The following is an 18,235-nucleotide window of genomic DNA, read 5'->3' as shown; positions in this document are numbered from 1 at the left end:
ATACCAGATGGGAAAAGAGGGATTTTTAGGGAAGAAGGATAGCAAAAAGGCACAGACTGCCTATTTGGAATAAAAGAAAAATATAGGTTAAAGGTATCTTCCTAATACATAGAAATTGCTTACAAGTGTTCTTAAAAAGCCAATGCTCAGGAGAAGCCTCTTTTAAGCTGATTTAAAAAAAGAAAAAAAGGTCAGCAACTAAGTTTTTAAAGGACTTTTTAAAGTAGGGCTTTAGGGGAACCTTCCCAGAATGGCTTCTACATGCTGAGGTTTTTCTTGGAACATGGGAAAAACTAACGGTTTGGGAAATACAGTGGGACAGTTGATTGAAATTAAATTTAGTATGGGGTAAAATGATTGGACGTAGCAAAGAAATTATAGTATATGTTTGGATGAAAATAGGGAGAATCTGCACAATCTTCCTAAATGACTTAGGCTTTCTTTGTACTGGGCATTTACTGTGGAATAGCCAGGTGGTATAGGACACTGGTCTTCAACCTTGGTTCCCCAGATATGGATGGACTACAACTCCTATCATCCCTGAGCATTGGCCATGCTGTCTGGGCATGATGGGAGTTGTAATCCAACAACATCTGGGGATCCAAGGTTGAAGACCAGTAGTGTAAGGAACATCTGCACAACACTGAAGACAAAGCATTCCCCTCTCATGTTTTCCCTGTTCAGCTTCTGAGTTTCTCTCCCCAGAACTCTGATGTTTTAAAATTTAGTGGAATTACTGCAAATTTTCCCCAGGTATAGATGGCCTGTCATTCTGCTGCTCTGGCTAGTTATGGCCTGTATAGACTTTTCTAGCCATTTCCTAGATTTCTCTCACCATTTCTTTCTCTGTGGTCTGTCTCTTCCCTTGAGGAATCAGCTCCAACCCTTCCTTTGCCTGTATATCTTTTCTCTCTCCTTGACAGTAAGGGCAGTTCGGCAATGGAACCGACTGGCTAGGGAGGTGGTGGGATCCCCTTCGCTGGATGTCTTCAAGCAGAGGCTGGACAGCTATCTGCGGGAGATGCTCTAGCTGTGGATTTCCTGCTGTGAGCAGGGGGTTGGACTCGATGGCCTACAAGGCCCCTTCCAACTCTATGATTCTATGACCCCTAAATTTCAGAAGTGTTAGAATGCTAGAATTTTGGAAACAGGTGTGCTAATCCATTTCCAGCTTGAAGCAGAAAAAAATGATTGGCTGCTGCTAAATAATCCACATCTGGAGGCAGTAGGAGAGGAAAGAGTGCTATTTGTCTTCAAACCTTGCATGTGGGCTTCTCAGTTATCTAGCTGACCACTGTGGGAAGCAGGATGCTGGATTATATGGACCTGTGTTCTGTTCTAGCAGAACCTCTTATGACTTGATTGGCCTGAGCAGAAGCCTCTGTTTTTAATGGGGACAATTGTTGTGATGAGGTGCATCCTTAACAAACTACAGTTCCCAGGATTGTTTGGGGAAAGGCATGTGTTTTAAATGTGACCATTATCAATCTTAGCACCATTTAATATGTTACTCCCCACCCCACCCCCAAAAAATCAAGCATGGGGAATCTCAGGCCTGGAGCTCAAATGTAGGACTCCAGGCCTCTCTATCTGACCCTTGATAGACTGATTGATTCAGTTTATTTAAATATTGCCTTTCAACAGTGAGCTGTGCCCAAAGCAACTTACAACAATAGACATCCACTTCTTATCAAAATACAAAACATTGGAGAGTGAAAGGTAGGGGAGAAAGCAGTTTACAGAACATATCAATAAATTCAGATGAGACAAAAACCAACAATTTAGTAAACATAGAATAAATTCAATATTACAAAAAAAAAACACAACAACCCTAGACATAAGTACAAAGCAAAATGAAAGTTAACAGACAAGTTGGGACTCTCCCCAGGCCAGACACATCCCCTCTTCCCAGGCAACCACCCTTACCAGCCTTGCTTCATGCCCTCCTTTAATATTTTTGCTTGACTAAAACATACACTTGAACTCTGATAATGCCTGGATGGAGCATAAAGAGCTGTGTGTGAGTATGTGTAGAAACTAGCTTACTGTATAAAGGTAAAATGTACATGTTTTGCTGTGCCACTCTGTCTCTGGCTTTGCCTACAACGGGCTCTAGAAAGTTGCCCAGAAGGGAATATGTCCCTCAAGCTGAAAAATGTTCCCATCCCTTTTATAAATGGAAAGCACAGGAAATAATGTGCAATCTCTATATACAGTACATCTTAACAGCTGATAATCATACCTATGTGTTTCAGTTTGGGGTACATGCAATACAAACCCATAATTGGTTGTAGCTTCTTGCAGTGTGCACATGTAGTAAAGGATACATTGCAATGCATGCATGTGACAAACTATGCATGGGCTGCATATTGTAAACTGGAACCCTTCGCTACCATAAGCACTTTGATGGGAGGGAAGAGCTGGTTAGAATTGAAATAAGTAAATAAATACTAAAGTGAAGAAAAAGATAATGTAAGGAGCTTAGATAACACGTGCTGGTTGTTTATTGAATGAAGTAAACAAGGTCCAATGGGGACACCAGGAAATCACTGGGAAAATCTAGGAAACCAGGGTAGATTGTGTGCTATGATAAAATTCATAGGAAGTTTGTGTTTGTTGTTTTGTCTTTTTAAATGTGGCTGTAGAAGTGGAGGAGAGTTTGTGAGTTCAGATTGCTGTGAAAGTGATATGAGTATTCTACTGAAACTCAAAATCAGGAAATTCAAATCTTTATGCTTTATTAGTTTTCTGTTCTCCATGTCCTGAGTAATTCAGATGTGTTTTTCCCCCATGACCAGAGCAGTGATTGTTACTGACAGTTGGGTTATCAGGGTCGTCTTCTGCTCAGAAGCTGTATTCAGGCCAAGTGTGCTTGTGCCATGCTTCATATCTCTATGTTTGAAGCATTCAGAATCTATTTGAAGGCAACAGTGGGAAGAGGGAGGGATTATGAGTGGGCTGCAGTCCCAGGAGACAAGGCTAGATCTGGGATAGTGATGGGGGGGGCATAGGGGAAGATGTCTGCTTTTCATCATTGTCAAAATGTGGGCTGCAGCTGTCAGGATGTCATAATTGTAGCACATGACCCCACCAGCATGGGGGGCTAAAATTAGCGAAAGAGGCAGAGAGTGAGAAAGGCAAACTGGCAATTGCACACTGATCTTATCAGTCATTGAGCCATTAGTATTCATATCTGAGACCACAGAGCAGGGTAGGCAAGCCTAGAAGGTGAGGGTGATGGCAAGTGCAGGGCTGGATCCCTGTAAGCCATGTTGAAGGATCCTGGAGTCCTCTCAGGAAAAAAACAAATGACAGAGAATGCTCCTTCAGCTCCCTTCTCTTTCCATTGCTGGAATTTCTGTGGGTTTTTTCAAAGACTTGGGAGTCCAAGAATATAGGTGGCTGTGGCTGTTCTCATTTATGTGGAAGGATCTCAATAATCCAGCTGGTGAGCTTCATGGTTTTCTGAAAGAGACTTCCTCCAGAGCTCTGGATTGTTGTGAAGTGAGTTTGCTACCAACGGACAAGGCAGCGGCATTGAAACTTGTGATCTTCAGTTCCTGCGTTCTGCTGCTATCACCCAACTCCCTTCATGTTGCTGGTTCTCACTGTGCTGACCCTGATACCATGCCTGTTCCTCTTGACATGGTACTTTTTCTCCACAGGAGGGAAAAGTGGTGGCAACAAGAAGAATGATGGCGTGAAGGTAAGTCCCCTCCCCTCCTCCCTGGCTCATACAGCCACCAGCTTGCCTGTACTCAGGACAGAGGGCAGACAAGTTTGGACTAGGCTTTGTGGTGGTGGGTCCCAGTGTGGCTCAGGCCTTTTGCATTAAAGCCTTGCAAGTGTGAATCTCTTGTATCATCTTCTTTTCATCATAACAGGCATTTCCACATTCTCTGCATTTCCTACAACAAAGCACAGATAAATACCTTTATCTAAGTATGGTTTGCTGCTTGCAATACATAGATGAAGTAATATGCCTCGGCTCATGCTCAATTTGCTTGGTTAGCTCATATCCTAAGAATGTCCTCCCATTCCTACTTTCTTTTCTCAACGAGGAGCTTGTGCCTTTCTCCTACTGTCTTAGTATTACCACACTATGGTGTCACTTCAGAGAGATACTCTGAGCTAAGAGCCAGTCCAAATGTTTAGAGGCAAGGATAAAACAGTCCCACAAGAGGACTTTAATTCACTAGCCCCAGAATTCTCTTGTGGCATTTGATGTTGCTGTGGGAGTGCATTACCTCAGAATGCAGGCAGGCCTTCTTCCTGGCAGATTACCTTTCTGTGTGAAGGAAGATTTTGATATGGGAGAACTTCCACACAAACAACCCTCCCCCTCCCCATGTGAATTCAGAGATGTTACAGAACTATGAGAGAGCTGTACCCCTGCCCCCACCCCAGATAATTTGAATTGGCTCTAGGGCATTTCTAATCCTGTACAAGGGGCTGTGACAGGTAAGAAACTGAAAGACACTTAATCTGGAAGAGAGGGAGATGGGATGGGGAGTGAGAGCAATTATGGTTCTTTCTTTGATTGGCTAATTAATGAGTGCATTGGTTTAGAGTCTCTGAGCAGTGGTGGTGAGGACCCCACCTGTCACTTTTTCTTTGCTCATAGGGCATTGTGGTTGTATTAATGAGTCTGCTGTGACTTTCTGATAAACAATCTTCTGAATGATCAAAAACCTAGGAGGGATGAGAAAATGGGGAGGTTTCATCATCAACCCCCAAAGGGGGAGAAAGGGCTGAGCCCCAGAAACAGAACTGGGGGCACAAGAAATCACACACACACACACAAATGTGCTTCCAGGTTTCCAACTCTGCATCAGTCCCTTGGGTTTGTAGCACTCACATCATGCCTTCAGACCTGGTTCATTGGCTTCATTGAGGTATAGATTAATGGATGAATAGGTTTTCCTCATTCCAGTGGCATCATCCATTCTAAAGCTTGGCTCTTAAATATTTGTGAAGTTTGAACATGGTGTTTGAATGAATGATTTTGTGCTAACATTATAATGATTTTCTTTTCTGGAAATTAAACTCGAGTGTGCTGGACAGGTGTCTGGCAACACTTGTGACTTGGTGGCTTTCTGGGGATGTGACAAAGAGTGCTTCAAAGATTGAAGAAGATCCTGACAACAGTGTTCTTTGGACAAGATATATATTCCCTGTGCCAACAGCCTCTCCTGGCACTGTCATCTTGCTCCCATTTCCTTGCAGAAACACCCAGGCAGACCAGCTTCCATCTCAGCAGCCTCAAGGATGGAATTTGCCACTTGGGTTCATTGTTTAAACTGGCTTGTCTGCGAATTTCCACCCACTCACGGTCTTGTTTGATTTTGCTACTCCTCTCAGTGAAAGGAGATGGGTGTTGTTTTTAAGTATGTGGCACCACAGATCTTGGGGTCTAATTGATGACCTCATCGTTAACTTGCCTTTCTGATGAAACTCACCTCTTTAACCAGCTCATGATAACAGACTGGCCTCAAAGAACCAAGCTATTGTTCTTGAAGTACCATTCTGTTCATCAGTAATGGCAACAGTCCTGTTATTCTCACTTCTGCTACCCCTTTCAATGAAAGAGTAGGTATATATGTGCCACCTCTGTAGAGTTGGAAACTTGCTATCCATGGAGAGTAGAAAGAATGGGGGACACTTTTCATCAATATGTCCCATATTTTACTGACGGAAGAAGCTTTGCCCCTCTTGCAACCTGTGGATACTCAATAACTTTCACTGCCCTGTGTCCCATCCTGTTACATTGTTAATTAACGCAATCACTGCCCCATGTCCCATCCTGTTATGTCCTAATAAAGTCACTGCTCCCTGTGTTGCATCCTTTTATTGTATGTACGTCCTACTTTAATGAGGTCACTGCTTTTGTGTTGCATCATGTTGCGTCCAATTGCTTCTACAGTTACTGTCCAGTAAGATTTCCTCGACAGTTCATACTAGGTTCTTGTATGGAGTCACTATGCATCGGATCCTAGCTACCTCCATTATATATAGCTACAGTGCTAAATCCAAGAGCTGTTGTAGAGTCTGTTCTCTATCTTTGCGTTGGCTTTGGAGATTGGCTGTAGAGGCCTAGTTGTGGGCATCATATTATGTAATCAGCAAGGTGAAATAAAACTATAAGGATTTCCAAGTGCTATTGGGCATTAAGTGCCAATGGACTCTTTTTATCACAGCTCATAGAACATACCTTTTCATGTCACCAGATAAATGCGTATGCTTGATACCTTTTTATAATTAATAAGGACGAAGGTTAGGATGGAGGCATATACACTTTGCATATAGTAACCCTGTTTAGATCCTGCATTTTCTGGATTTCATCTAGATCCATTTTCCAGGTTTCATCTAGAGGACAGAAAGAAGCTGAGTACAGAAGCTGAGGAGAATCCAAAAATGAATTTGTAGGGAGTAGAAAACAGAGAACTTATTCAAGATTTGTTGAGCTATATTTAGGAATCTGAGGTGCCTCTCTTTGATGTACATTAAAGCACTGTGTTGAGAAAAGCTCATTAAGAATCAAATGGCAAAGTTTTAATCTTGGATTACTTCGTTCAATACTACTTTGAGACACAAGATGAGCTTCTTAGGTCATGTCTGCAATGCAAATAAACTCCCACTATTTGGTACTATGTTGATCTACCACCTTTGGTGCAATGCTGAGATGATATAGATCAGACTTTCAGCTCCTGGAAATTGCAATTGTAATCTGTGTTCCTTTTGCAGTTTGTAGTAGATCACTCCTATGGAAGCTTGCCTATGGTTTCTCTTAAGGTTTCCTCACTCTTTTTTTTTTAAATCCCCAGTGAAAGCTATGTGATAGCACATTCCCGCATGCAGTTCTGTTTCTTCTCATCCAGATTACTGTTGCTGCACTTGCACAAATCTAGAAAAAGAAAGCCGCTTTGCTCAAAGTGTGATTGGTATCTACTACTTTTGTATATTTAAATTTTCTGGTATAAAGTCCTAGCAAGCCTCTCCTTTTGAACTGGAAAGCAAAGGTAATAGCTCTGATATCAGATACCAATTTCCATCTACACATTTCCACTGGGAGAATTGTTTTCCAGGCAATTTCCTCCCCAGTCCGTACAATGTATAGCATTATAACTATGGGCTGCACCAAACAAGCACTGATACTATCTGGTGATCAGTGCAGATGGCAAGATGCTTTCATCTTTCAGTGTGGATAGGGCAGACTGGATGTGCTTCACAGGCACCTGAAATCATCACTGATGTGCATGCTAAAATGATGTGCAGATATGACCTTAGAAGAGTAAACACTGTGAAGACAAGATGAGAAGTCATCAATTTCAACTGAAGTGAGGATGCAGATTGACTGTTCAGCACTAGTGTTGCTGTCTATGGAGAATTTCAAAGATGCTATAGATGTAAAATGCCCAGCCTCATTGTGTAAGGTAGAGGATCATCTGGATTTCTTCTGGCCTTATTCTTTTATGATTCACAGTAAACAATTCCAGCTCTTGTTGTCTCAAGAAACTTGTTGCTGCTACTAGTATCTCATTGTATTGGCAAGGAGGGTTGGAAAAGAACAGCATTTCATGTATGGAGGGCTGTATTCAGATATTGTTGTGTCTGCAAGTGAAGTTGGTATGTTGATTTTAGCTTGACAATTAGTGAATATATTCAGACCTCAAAACATGATTTATCAGCTTGGATTGGATTGGACAACAGCAGGATTAAGAATGAGATGTCAAGGTTGAGCTATGCCCTGTGTCAGGATATCACAGTTCACAAAGATGCAAAGATGTATGGGTTCCAAAGTAGAATTGTGGAAACTGGATAAGGCTGATGGATTTGTTAATTATTCAGGACAGTTAGATTAGCATGGCTTATACTGTGGTTGTTTTACCTTCACCCAAGACTTCTCTTGGCATTAAGCATCATATTTATTCACAAACTCTTCACCTTTCTAGAAGGACCACAAAAAGCGTCCCAGGACCCACTGCATCCCATGTTCTGCTCTCTTCCTTCTTTCTCACTCTGTGTCTCTTCTTGTCCCATCTCTTCTCCTTGTTTTTCCAGAAAAGAAAGTCCAGTTCCAGCGTTCAGTTAATGGTGAGTGTCCTTCGTCTTCCTCCATGCTGATAATTTTGGGCCTCTCAACATGTCTCAGCCCTCCCTGTTCCTGGGAAGCACTTTTAATTGTGGAAAGTGGGGCTGAAGTAACTCCTTCAGAGTAGTATCTCCCCCATGGATCCTTTTAACAGGAATGGCTCGTGCAGAAGGATAGTTGAAGCCCAAGAGCACTGAGAACCTAATTCCAATTTCTAGTTAAAGGTTCTCAGTGGAACTTCTCCTTTAGCAGATCTGCAAACTGCATCGGTCCAAGGAGCCATGAAGGAAAAGGCTGTCTTATTATATGGCTCTGCTGGAACTGTACAGTCACAGGAGACCAAATAGCTGGCATGGCCTTGGCCAACCTGCTGTTTAATAGTGTGTGTAACATGTCTCTGGTGGGATGAACTAGTGATTGTAGTCCAGCTACCAGAGTTGTCTTGATGAGAAGTAAATGGCTCCCTTTCTCTTGTGTTAATTTGTGTACCAGCTGGCTGTTTATGGAAAGAGGTGTGTGTCAGCCTTTGGTGGTCCATGTGGGTCTTGAAAGCCCTCTCTGTTTAATTGTACATTTCTTTCTTTACTATGCAGTCAATGTGGTCTCTTTCACTCCTGCACAATCTCCCTCACTCTCTCATCCTAGCTCCCTCTCTTTGTTAATTTGTACATTCCTCTCCTGATTGTACAGTCAACATGGTGTCTTTCACTCCTACACAGCCCCTCTTGCCCCTTCTAGCCAGAGTGTAAGAGATTTCGAGTCCCTCATTCCTGCTGGATCTACCTTTGTACATCACTGCAGTGGACTACTGTAAGAAAGGTGAATCCATTTCTGCAAGATTCTTCACAGTCAGACCTCTTAATCAGCCATGGTTGTAAGATTTAACAGTCAAGACAAAGTATTACAGTCGCAAAGCAAGAGCCGTGGGTATTGACTAGTGCTTTTATCCAATGCTTATCTGGTTTTTGTCCCTTTACAGTGTTTGGTCCTGTTGGGGTAGAACCTGGGTGATAGGTTACCAAATGGTCAGGATCTTTCTGGGGAAAAACATTTGGGTGGATCTTATTATGCTTCTGTCCTCTCCATTCTTTGTCTAGGAATCTTCAGAGAGTACAAACACCACCATCGAAGATGAAGACACCAAAGGTATAGTATAAGACTGTGGTGGAAGAGGTACAGAAGAGGTAAAAGGACATTATTTTTAGTCCATGATTTTTAATAAGCAGGAGCTATGAGACTATGGACCCCTAAGCAATTCTCACTGTCAATCTATGTAGGTAGAACTGTTCAAATACAAAAAACAAAAATTGAAGTTTAGAATGTTTTTCTCTCTATTTGTAAATGAAACAAAACTTCTATCTTCCTCTATAGCCCACTTACCAGAACTGGTGAGTAAAAATATTCAATTATCAGAATAAGATACTCATCAGAATTTTAAAATGGAATGTCTTGCTGTGAAATTGCAATTTCAATCTATTTTGTTAAGTGCAAGAAAAAAGTTATCTATATCTAAACACTGACCGTGATGCACTGATCTCCAGATGTAAAGACTAAAGTCTCATTAAAAGTGGTCCTATATCAATCTGTCTGCAATGCACAAAATTCTCCTGCAGAGTAGTATTGCTATTATGATTAACATTGGTAAATTAGCAATGCAGTTAAACCTCATTCATACATACCATTGCTCCACACTTACTACTTCTGTGTGGTCAGGTTCTTGTGGTGGCATCTGTAACTAGAAAATATGTGGGACAGGTAAACCACGTGATGACTCCACATTCCATTGCCTCGCTGCTATAGAAGATGGCTATGCTGGACAGGGTACTCCACCCACTGTGTGCATCCCATGTGGTTCCAGGTTGCAGATTTATCGCTGCAGAATGCATATCAGAATACATTAAAGCAGCAACCACCCTCAGCTGTATGTATGAATCAAAATGTTCAAAGTGGAATATCACAGAGATTAAACAGTTGATGGTCCCAGGCTATGGTCTGAAGACACCTGAGGCCAGCACCCTGCTGAAGCTAAGCAGGGTCAGGTGTGGTCAGTGCCTGGATGGGAGACCGCCTGGGAACCATATGTAAGCTGCCTTGGGTTTCATGAAAAGAAAGGCGAGATGTAAATGTAATAAATAAATAAATAAATAAAATGTACTTGGGAAAGTGCAAGTAGGCTCCTCTGTATATCCTTATTTACCTCATAATTCTCTTCTGAATATGAGCAGTAGAAGCTCTTCTTTCTTTGAAGCAAGCTTGAAAGTTCTATGATGGAGAGGAACAAGAGATGGAATTCTAGCTGAGGAGAATTGATGGGAGATAAAGAGAAACAACCGTGGGCTGGGAGACTGAAACTGGCTTTATCCCAGGAAGAGGTGGGTTGAGAGATTACATTGGGAAGAGTAGTCCATAGCCTAATCTAAAGGGAGGCTCCTGGCTTTAGTCTGGTGGGGAAAGGAGTTACTTATACCAGCATCAATCTGAAGAAAATGAAGAGAAGATCAGTGACGCTCGTTACCAGCTCTCCCCAACTTGCTGCCCTCCAGGTCTTGGATTACAGCTCCCATCAGTCCCAGCCAGCAAGGCCAGTGGTCAGGGATGATGGATGTTGTATTTCAAAACATCTGAAGGGCATTGGGCTGGAGAAGGCTGCTATAGACAGTCATTTCTCTACACACTAACATCTTGAAAACTCAGTTCCCTAGATATTTATATTCCTTGTTCCCTCTCTCTTTCCCTTTGCCCTCTTCAATCTGTCCTCCTGTTTGCCTCAGAATATTTTGGATCTAGTATTAAGTTCCTCTCATAGTTACCCACTCAGTTGGTCTGTTGATATAGGGGTTGTTGGTTTTTTTGCAGTGTTGGAGTACATTGAAGCTGCAACCCTAACCCCCCTAGGACTTACTTCTCTGAGAAGACATGGTTAGATTGCGCCATGAGTTTTCTATCAAGTCAGCAAACGCTGACTTTCTCATTCCCCTTTTCCACCTTCTCCATTGAGTCTCTTTGGAATTAGCTCTGTCACCATTTTAAATGAGTCTTTGGGAAGAACCTGAGGAAGGCCTGCTCCTTGCTGCTTGACAGGCCCAGTGTTCCAATAATAGCTTGGGAAATCATTACTCAGTGTTAATTAGTAAAGTCTCCCCAAATGAAAGGAACTCATCTGTTGTGGACTTTGGCCTGACATTAAAATTAATTGAAAATTTGCCTCTCTGGGAATAACTCATGAGGAAAGGCAGGAGCATGGGATGTCTGTGTTCTAAATTAATACTTAAGACTATGGAAACACTGCAGATGAGGACACGCTTCCCAGCTATACACATTTTGTTATTAACTACTTTGTCTCTTTAGTATAAGGAATTAGATCTACCCACAGGACAGCCATATTTTAGCTTTATTAATAAGCACACTGGAATGTTCTGACACAGTCTTGGAAGACCCAGTTCACTGAATGTGTGGCTGGATTTCTAAGAGATTTCAGCCCCTTGCAGATCCAAGAAAAAGCAGAAGGAAGCCTGACCTTTATATTGTCTTTACAGTCCCCCCCCCACAAAAAAAGAGGGGGAGAAAGAGGGAAAAGGAGGGTGTTGTTTTTGGTGGGTTTTTAAAATGCCTTTTAAAGGTTGCTGAAAGTCATTTGAGACGCTTGGCATGTTTCCTCATGCCTTTGATTGAAGAAAAGGCACAAAGAGGTTGTTCATATTTTGTTATTGCAAGCAACCCACAGATTGTGATACAGAGATCCAGTTAAACTTCACAGGCACTATTTAGTGCCTGCTCTACAATCTTTCAGGAAAAAGATTCCATCTAAACAGGGCATGCCACCTTCCATTACAGTAATTTGTTGCCCCAGCAACATTTTAAAAAAGAAAAGGCCTGTGAGATGAGCTTTGAGCAGAGAAGCAATGCGGTGGGAGAATGAGTCCTTCCCTGTTTGGCATTTCTCAGCTCTTCAAGTTACTATCCGCCCAACAACTTCCCTATGTGGGATTCAAAAATTACGTATTTACCAGTGTTCGAACCCTTAGGACTTACAGAAGGGGAAAGGTCGTCTCCTCCCTTATTCTGCACTTTTAAACACAAGACTTTTTAGCCAATCCCCTGAAGAAGAGGTAACATTGTAATGTGTCAGGGTTTTTTTGTTTTTAATCTCATTTCCCATTCATGTGTACATTTTATGCTTGATATCAATAAATACTAATCTTGCACCTATGTGACTTTTCACATCTCTTTTTTTCTTGCAATTGGTAGTGCAGCTGTACTATTACTACTACTCTTAAACACTTAATGGGATAATAGAATCATAAAATAGTAGAGTTGAAAGGGGTCTATAAGACCATCAAGTCCAACCCCCTGCTCAATGCAGGGATCCAACTTAAAGCATACCCGACAGGTGGCTGTCCAGCTGCCTCTTGAATGTCTCCAGTATTGGAGAGCCCACCATCTCCCTAGGAAATTGGTTCCATCTAACAGTTACGAAGTTTTTTCTAATGTTCAGCGAAAATCTGGCTTCCTGTAGCTTGAGCACATTATTCCATGTCCTGCACTCTGGGATGATTGAGAAGAGATCCTGGCCCTCCTCTGTGTGGCAACCTTTCAAGTACTTAAAGAGTGCTATCATATCTCCCCCTCAGTCTTTTCTTCTCCAGTCTAAATGTGTCCAGTTTGTTCAGTCTCTCCTCATAGGGCTTTGTTTCCAGTTCCCTGGTCATCCTCCTTGCTCTCCTCTGAACTTGTTTGTCTGCATCCTTCTTAGTGTAGTGTCCAGAATTGGACACAGTACTAAATATGAGGCCTAACCAGTGCCGAATAGAAAACTAATACTTCATGCAACTTTGAAATTATACTTCTAGTAATGCAGCCTAAAATGCCATTTGCCTTTTTTGCAGCCACATCACACTGTTTATTTATTTATTTATTTACTGTTGGCTCATATTCAGCTTGTTATCAACAACAATTCCAAGATCCTTCTCACATACAGTATTGCTGAGCCAAGTATCTATCCTAAATCTATGCAGTTGGTTTCTTTTTCCTTGGTGTAGAACTTTGCACCTATCCCTGTTAAATTTCATTCTGTTGTTTTCAGCCTAATGCTCCAGCCTATCAAGGTGCCTTTGAATTTTGTTTCTGTCTTCCAGGGTGTTAGCTATCCCTCCCAAGTTTGTATCATATGCATATTTGATAAGCATTCCCTGCACCTCCTCATCCAAGTCAATAATAAAAATGTTGAAGAGCACTGGGCCCAGAACTGAGCCCTGTGGTACCCCTCTCATTACCTCTCTCCTGTTTGAGGAGGAACCATTGATAAGCACTCTTTGAGTACAATTATGTAGCCAACTGTGAATCCACCTGATAATTGTTCTATCCAGCCCACATTTAGTTAGTTTGCTAATCAGAATATCATGAGGCATTTTGTCAAAAGCTTTGCTGACATTGAGATATATTATGCCCACAAGCACTCCCACAGTCTACCAGGGAGGTTACCCAATCAAAAAATGAGCTAAGATTAGTCTGGCAGGATTTGTTCTTGACAAATCCATGTTGGCTTCTTGTAACCACTGCATTGTTTTCAAGGTGCTTACAGACTGACTGCTTTATAATCGGCTCCAAAGTTTTCCCAGGGATTGATGTCAGGCTGACTGGTCTGTAGTTTCCAGGTTCCTCCTTTTTGCCCTTTTTGAAGATAGGGACATTAGCTCTCCTCCAGTCATCCGGCACTTCACCCACACTCCACAATTTCACAAAGATAATAGACAGTGTTTATGAGAGTTCTCCCACCAGTTCCTTCATTGCTCTAGGATGCAGTTCATTGGGCCCTGGATATCTGAACTTGTTCAAGGTAATGAGGTATTCCTTGACCATTTGTCTATCAGTCCCAAGCTGCAACCCTGCCCCTTCAACTTTGCGTTTCCAGGAGGGTCATAGGCCCTCTTTTGGGAAGAGACTGAGCCAAAGTAAGAACTGAGCACTTCTGCTTTTTCTTTGTCACCTGCTATCATTGAGTAGCTGAACCACTATTTCTTTTCTCTGTCTTTTACTATGGATGTACCTGAAGAAAGCTTTTATTTTGGTCTCTTTATTATTAACACAACAATCATGAAGAAGAAGAAAAATCTCTAAAGCTAATCTTGTACATTTCCTTTGCTACATCAGCATTAACACATTCTGGTATTAACAATAATTGTCATCGTTCTCTGGCATGGAGTCACGTCTTGCCTAACACTCTGAGCACAAGGCATGGCCAAGCATGGCACTTCCATGCAAATAGTCATCATGGGTAGAAATGAGTAAGTACATAGGGATATACATCACGAGGGGGGGGGAATTAAATTCAATAAACATTTAAAGGTGAACTTATCTAATTCACCATGTTCCAAAACAATACACAAACCAAAATTAAAACATCCTTCAAAATTTGCACTTCTCTGAATTTTGCAATGCATTTCTCCAGCCAAGTTAATAGGTACACAAACACATGGGCTATAGTAAAGTGTGCCTAAAATGCAATATTATTTTATTATTTATTTATTAGATTTATATTCTACCCTTCCTCCCAGTAGAAGCCCAGAGTGGCAATATTAGTGAATATAACATATAGAAATGCATTATATTAGGGAAAATTGCTTTGCAGAAATTTGTATATTGGGAGAAAATTCCACTGAAATGCTGATGAGGACTTTTTTTAAAAAAATCACAAGCTGGTATGGAAATGTGGAAATGAGAAATGGAGAGAAACAAAAATTGACAGATTCTTCTATCCCTAGGCTGGGTGCAATTCCATACCATCGTATAGAGGAGACTCTCCTGGAAGTATGCATGCTTAATTTGGGGTGGCCCAAGCATATTGTGGGTACACACCCTCCATTCCTTATTAATTTTATTTATATTGGCTATTATTGGCATGACGGTGCTGTGCTTGAGAGTGTTTTGCGTCCAAACCAAGCACTGAACCAGATGCAACGTAATGTTATCTTGTAGAGGACACCCTCCTGCAGGTGTGAGTGCATGTTCTTGAGTGGCCCAAGCTTATTCTGGGGTGCGTATCCCCAATTCCTGATTTATTTCTATAGACATTGGCTGTTATTGGCATGGGGATGCCATGCTTGACAGTGTGTTGTGCTGCCAATAGGCCACTTCCTGTTTAGTTGGAGCACACACACACACACCCCATTATTTGAGTCCAGGGAGAGGCCTCCACAACCACATGGGACTTTTGAACATCCCAAGGAGAGTGGCCCATGGTGGCTGGAGTGGTTGCCCTTATTTGCCCTGCAGTAAGGACATTCTGGCAACCGCGAATGAAAAAAGAGCATCTGGCACTCTCCATTAGTGCTAATAGAAGCTTCCCTGTCATGGAATGGGGGAAGGTATTGGGACCAAAGGGGGAAGGGTTTATCCTCTCACAGCATCCTGGGTTCCCAATATTGCGTACACTCACATTCTCTCTCTCTCTCTCTCTCTCTCTCTCTCTCACACACACACACACACACACACACACACCAACTGTTATTAGAGGGAAAAGCTAATCATTTTAAATGCATTCAGGCATTTAACATGCATGTCCAGTGTGGCCCTAAGACTGTGCAATTCCTATTAGTAGCTGGGCTACTACAAGGGGAAGGGCCATAGCTCAGTGGTAGAGCATCTGCTTTGCATGTAGAAAGCCCCAGGTTAATCCCCAGCGTCTCCAGGAAGGGCTGGGAGAGACCCCAGTCTGAAATCCTGGAGAGCCACTGCTAGTCAATGTAAACAGTACTGAGTTAGATGGATCATAGTCTGACTCAGTATAAGGCAACTTCCTCTGTTCCTATAGACGTGGAATCCTTCACTGAGAGAGTCATTGTCCCCTGCCCTTTTCAGAAAAGGCTGGAAGCAGATAGCTTCACCTTCCTTTGCTTATTGGCAGCTTTATCACCACTTACTTATGATATGGTCGGTGGGGACCCATGGCTGGAATGGGGAACCTGTGTTCTCACAAACAGTTGAAATATCGTAATAAAACTAATAATAATGTATAACAATAAAACTAATGAAACTCACCTTTCTCTTCACCCCTTCAGCGCAGCACTGTGTGTATTCAGAAATGTTGATACCTTTGGAGAATTGCAAGTCAGGTTTCAAATGCCGTGTTCTTTGATTAAAGCTCACCTTTTGAAATGTTAGGCTCCAATCCACCTAAAGGGAGCTGTGCCTACGTTACACTGAAATCCACGGAATAAATTACTGGCAAATAATTCAAGTCACATAGCTCTCAGTGAATCTTAGTTAAGACAACCTTTAGCTTAAACGTTATCCTTCCCCCACCCCCACCCCCACTCCCCCAGGCTGCCACACACAGATCTGTTACTTGTAATGTTTATTGCAGATCCATTCCTTGATCCAGGCCAGGATTCCAGAATGCTCCGGGCTAAGCATAGACTAGTCTACCCCAGGGCTTGCAGCAGGCAGTTAAGGAAAAAGAACTGTAGAAGGAAGAATACCCATCTGTACATAACTGTGAGCAAGGAAGGAACTGTAAAATAAACCTGTTCAGCTAATAATCATAGTCGGAGTCCAGATTCTTATTTCTAATAGTGCGCCAGAGCCACCCTTCCAGTTAGGATACTGTTACTGGTGTGGGAAGCCACTCCAAACTGGGAGACCTAATGAGCAATATTTGTATATGTGGCCACAGTGCCGTCTTGGGTCATGACCATGTGGGGGTGGGTTTTTTTAAAAAAAAACATAGACAATGTACTAAGATGGTGCTCCCCAGCATGCAAAGAGTCACACATGCAAAAGGGGATATTGCCACAGCTATTTTAATAATGCTGCTCACAGTGCCAGGAAAGCAGCCTATTCTACAGAGGTTTGTTACTAATAAAAGTAGCATTCCCACATGCACCACCAAAAAAGAAAACAAAGCATATGTGCATGTGTGTGAAGCCAGCCATAGGCCCATAAAAGTGTCATTTTGTAACAGTTTCTTACTCCTCTTGGCCCTCAGTCTGTACTTCTTCCTTTTGTTCTTATTCTCCTGCCTCTTATCCTTCCACTGGGTCTCCTTGCCTCTCTATTTGTTTCCTTTGTCAACTCCTCTTCTTATTGGGTGTAGTGTTGCCAAGCAACAAAGGCTTGCTTCCTAACTCTAGTGTACTTGTGTCAGCTGTAGAGAAAGAGCTGCACAGGCTGGCAGGAAAGCACTGGCCCTGCCTATCTGTGAAGGCTGCTTTTGTGTCACCTCCTGCCAAGCAGCACCACAGCTGAGCCATTTATATGCACCTTATGGTAAGGCTTGTCCTATAGCTGAATCTCTCTAGGCCAGGAATGGGGAACCTGTGGAAGGTTTCCAGATGTTGGACTCCAACTCCCATCAGCCTACATGACCAATGGTCAGGCATAATGGGAGTTGCAGTCCGGCAACATCTGGTGGACTAGAAGTACTCTGCCCCCGCTCTAGTACAGCCCAGTGAGATGGCCTTTTCCCTCAACCCTTCCACAGAAAGGTAAAATCTAAATAATTCCTTTCAAGATTTTTCTCATTCTGGAGTAGTATCCTTTCTCAGCTGTTTTCATATTCTCTCCGTCTCTTAAGCCTTTGCTCTCTTTTTTCTTGTCAGTCTCTCCAGGGCTATTTATATGCAGAACTAAAAAATTATAATAATATTGTTATGGGTTTGGAGTTGAGATGGATAATTTCTCTGAGTCCCCTTCCAGCCTCTGATTTGGAGACTTGCGCCTGGGGGTGAGAAACCCACTCTGCTGGTCAGATGAGTTTCTTTTGTTAATCTAACAGAGTGGCCAGGTGCGTTAAGTCTATCAGGTGCCCATCAACTGGTGAATAGCCCAGGGAGATCCTTCTTCATTGAAACTTCAGGAGAGCCTCCTCCCCCCTTCCTGGGGCCTAGGAGAAGCTTGTGTAGTTAGTGGTTCTGGGAAAGGCTGGGGACTGGAGGCAGGCAGAGAGACTGGCTCTCTGCACCATGGCTCTGGGATGCCTCCTGTAACCCAGATGGAAAAGCTGGATATTAGACTGCTCATGCCTTGAACCCCTCCATCCTAAGCTCAGGTTGGAATGTGTGTAAATAAATAAACCATATTTCATAAAAACTCCACAGTCTCCGCCAACCTTCTTTCCAAGGAAACCAAACCCTGGGCAAGCGCAGA

At 42.4% G+C, this 18,235-nt stretch overlaps 1 protein-coding gene and 1 long non-coding RNA gene across 5 annotated transcripts in view; one reads left to right on the top strand and one right to left on the bottom strand.

Annotated features, from left to right (window-relative positions):
• CAMK2A (calcium/calmodulin dependent protein kinase II alpha) overlaps positions 1–18,235 on the top strand; it is a 204,394-nt gene that overhangs the window by 171,187 nt on the left and 14,972 nt on the right. For 3 of the 4 annotated variants that reach the window (XM_061617364.1, XM_061617361.1, XM_061617365.1), the window contains 3 exons: positions 3,666–3,706; positions 8,062–8,094; positions 9,190–9,238. In XM_061617364.1, coding sequence (XP_061473348.1) covers positions 3,666–3,706; positions 8,062–8,094; positions 9,190–9,238 — 123 coding nt within the window. The remainder of the gene's footprint in view (positions 1–3,665; positions 3,707–8,061; positions 8,095–9,189; positions 9,239–18,235) is intronic. The other variant, XM_061617363.1, reaches the window with a different exon arrangement.
• Positions 1,687–16,389, bottom strand: LOC133380314 (uncharacterized). Its single transcript, XR_009761422.1, has 4 exons — positions 16,130–16,389; positions 10,290–10,354; positions 9,772–9,827; positions 1,687–3,908 (listed from the first exon to the last, which is right to left on the bottom strand). It is a non-coding gene; the product is annotated as an uncharacterized LOC133380314 (long non-coding RNA).

Source organism: Rhineura floridana, chromosome 3 (genome assembly GCF_030035675.1).
Source record: "Rhineura floridana isolate rRhiFlo1 chromosome 3, rRhiFlo1.hap2, whole genome shotgun sequence".
In the NCBI taxonomy this organism is placed as follows: domain Eukaryota; kingdom Metazoa; phylum Chordata; class Lepidosauria; order Squamata; family Rhineuridae; genus Rhineura; species Rhineura floridana.
Note: the sequence above shows the minus strand (reverse complement) of the source record. Positions and strands in the feature narration are given on the sequence as shown.